Source organism: Bison bison, unplaced genomic scaffold (genome assembly GCF_000754665.1).
Source record: "Bison bison bison isolate TAMUID 2011002044 unplaced genomic scaffold, Bison_UMD1.0 scf7180017864382, whole genome shotgun sequence".
In the NCBI taxonomy this organism is placed as follows: domain Eukaryota; kingdom Metazoa; phylum Chordata; class Mammalia; order Artiodactyla; family Bovidae; genus Bison; species Bison bison.
This window is the reverse complement of record NW_011494954.1, coordinates 1,020,224-1,021,917: the sequence shown is the minus strand read 5'-3', so window position 1 is coordinate 1,021,917 and position 1,694 is coordinate 1,020,224. Positions and strand designations below refer to the sequence as shown.

General features: G+C 36.8%; 1 protein-coding gene across 1 annotated transcript; it reads left to right on the top strand.

Moving 5' to 3' along the window:
- Positions 1 to 1,245: 1,245 nt before the first annotated feature.
- On the top strand, positions 1,246 to 1,401 carry LOC105001340 (ATP synthase subunit epsilon, mitochondrial-like). Its single transcript, XM_010857566.1, has one exon. It carries the CDS (start codon positions 1,246 to 1,248, stop codon positions 1,399 to 1,401), a length of 156 nt encoding a protein of 51 aa, XP_010855868.1.
- Positions 1,402 to 1,694: the final 293 nt, after the last annotated feature.

The following is a 1,694-nucleotide window of genomic DNA, read 5'->3' as shown; positions in this document are numbered from 1 at the left end:
AGACCCCGTGTTTCAATGCTCTTCATCATGCAAAAAAAGTGAGTTTTAAACAGTTTTAAGCTTAAAGGAGTTTCCTTTGATCAGTAAGTTTTCCAAATAAAGTCACATTCTTTACCTCAAAAGTAGTTTTCTTCAATGAATTGTTAAGAAACTGGAATCTCATTTTATTAATTAGAGGATCATTAGATTATTAAGCACATTGCTATCAGAACTATAGTCATGAATGGATGTGAGAGTTGGACCGTAAAAGAGGCTTAGTGCTTAAAAATCGATGCTTTGGAACTGTGGTGGAGCCTGATGGGCTACAGTCCATGGGGCTGCAAAAGAATCAGATACGACTGAGTGACTACACAACAACAAGAACACAAAAATTATTTTGAAAAAGGAGAGTGTGAACTAATTTCCATTTTAAGAGAATGATTCCGCCTACACTAGAGAAAACAGAATGTAGGGGTAGAGGAATGGAAGTAGGAAATCAAGAGGATATTATAGTAATTTAAATAAGAGTGGAGGAGTCTGAGATCATTGTGAATGCAACGAGAAGTTGGGATTCCTGACACACTTGGGTATACAGATGTGTAGGATTTGGGGAAAGATTAGAATTAAGGATAAATCCACAAATTATAGCCCAAGAGGCTGGAGCATGATCGAGATGTTATTGACATGTCGAAGACTTTGGATTTATCAGGTCTTGGTAGGCACCCATCAGGAAAGCCAGCAAACTGGAAGCTTCCATTCTATGGAGTCAGTGCTAAGTGCCTTACATGGAATGAGTTAACAGATATAGAAGAGAGAACAAGGCATAATTCCAGCCTCCCTGAGAATTCCAGCCTCCCTGAGAATTTCAGCCAAGTGGGCTTTAGGCTGATTAATTATCAGATTGGGCACTCTCTAACCTAAAAGGAAATTGTCTGTGAGGGCCTTGTGCATACCTTCTTTAACATCCCCAGATCTTGGAATATGAAAATGTGGACAGTGAAATGTGAGTTGTTTCAAATAAATTAGCTCTCTTGACCTGAAAATGTAGCATAATTATGAAGTAACAGAATTCATGACTAATAGTAAACAACAAGAAAGTGTAATAGGAAGTTAAGAGAATAAATTTCCCCAAGTGCTTTATATCCTTTATTTTATGTATTCAAGTATTAGAGCTAAAGATATCATTTCCCAAGCTAGGCTGCTCACTGAGCCGATATTGACCTCATCTTTGTGATTTGGTTGGAGGTGCTCCATTCTTATAACATCATGGCAGAGTATTGGCAACAGATTGGACTCAGCTACCTCAGGTACTCCCAGATTTGTGCAAAAGCCATGAGAGATACACTGAAGACAGAATTCAAAGCAAATGCCGAGAAGACTTCTGGCAGCAGCATAAAAGTTGTAAAAGTCAAAAAGGAATAATCTGCCCTGACTTAACTTGAATGCTATGTTTTCAAAGTGAAGATGTGTAAGCACATGTTATGGCAGATTGAAAATTATCTCACTTCATGAAGAGAAAAATACCTGTCTTTTTCATAGACTGACATTGCCAGTAATTTGAAGTATGGCTCAAAAATATATCATTTCACAAGTGTTTAAATAAATGCATTATATAAGAAAACATAATAATAAGTGAAATTAAGACTTTGAGAAAGTATTCCTGTCTTTGATGTTGATTAAGCTTTGCAGTCATATCTGTTTTCTGAAGAACTTAG

Bases quoted from the DNA above. Each gene is read 5' to 3' on its own strand.
- LOC105001340 (XM_010857566.1), top strand. From the start codon at position 1,246: ATGGCAGAGTATTGGCAACAGATTGGACTCAGCTACCTCAGGTACTCC.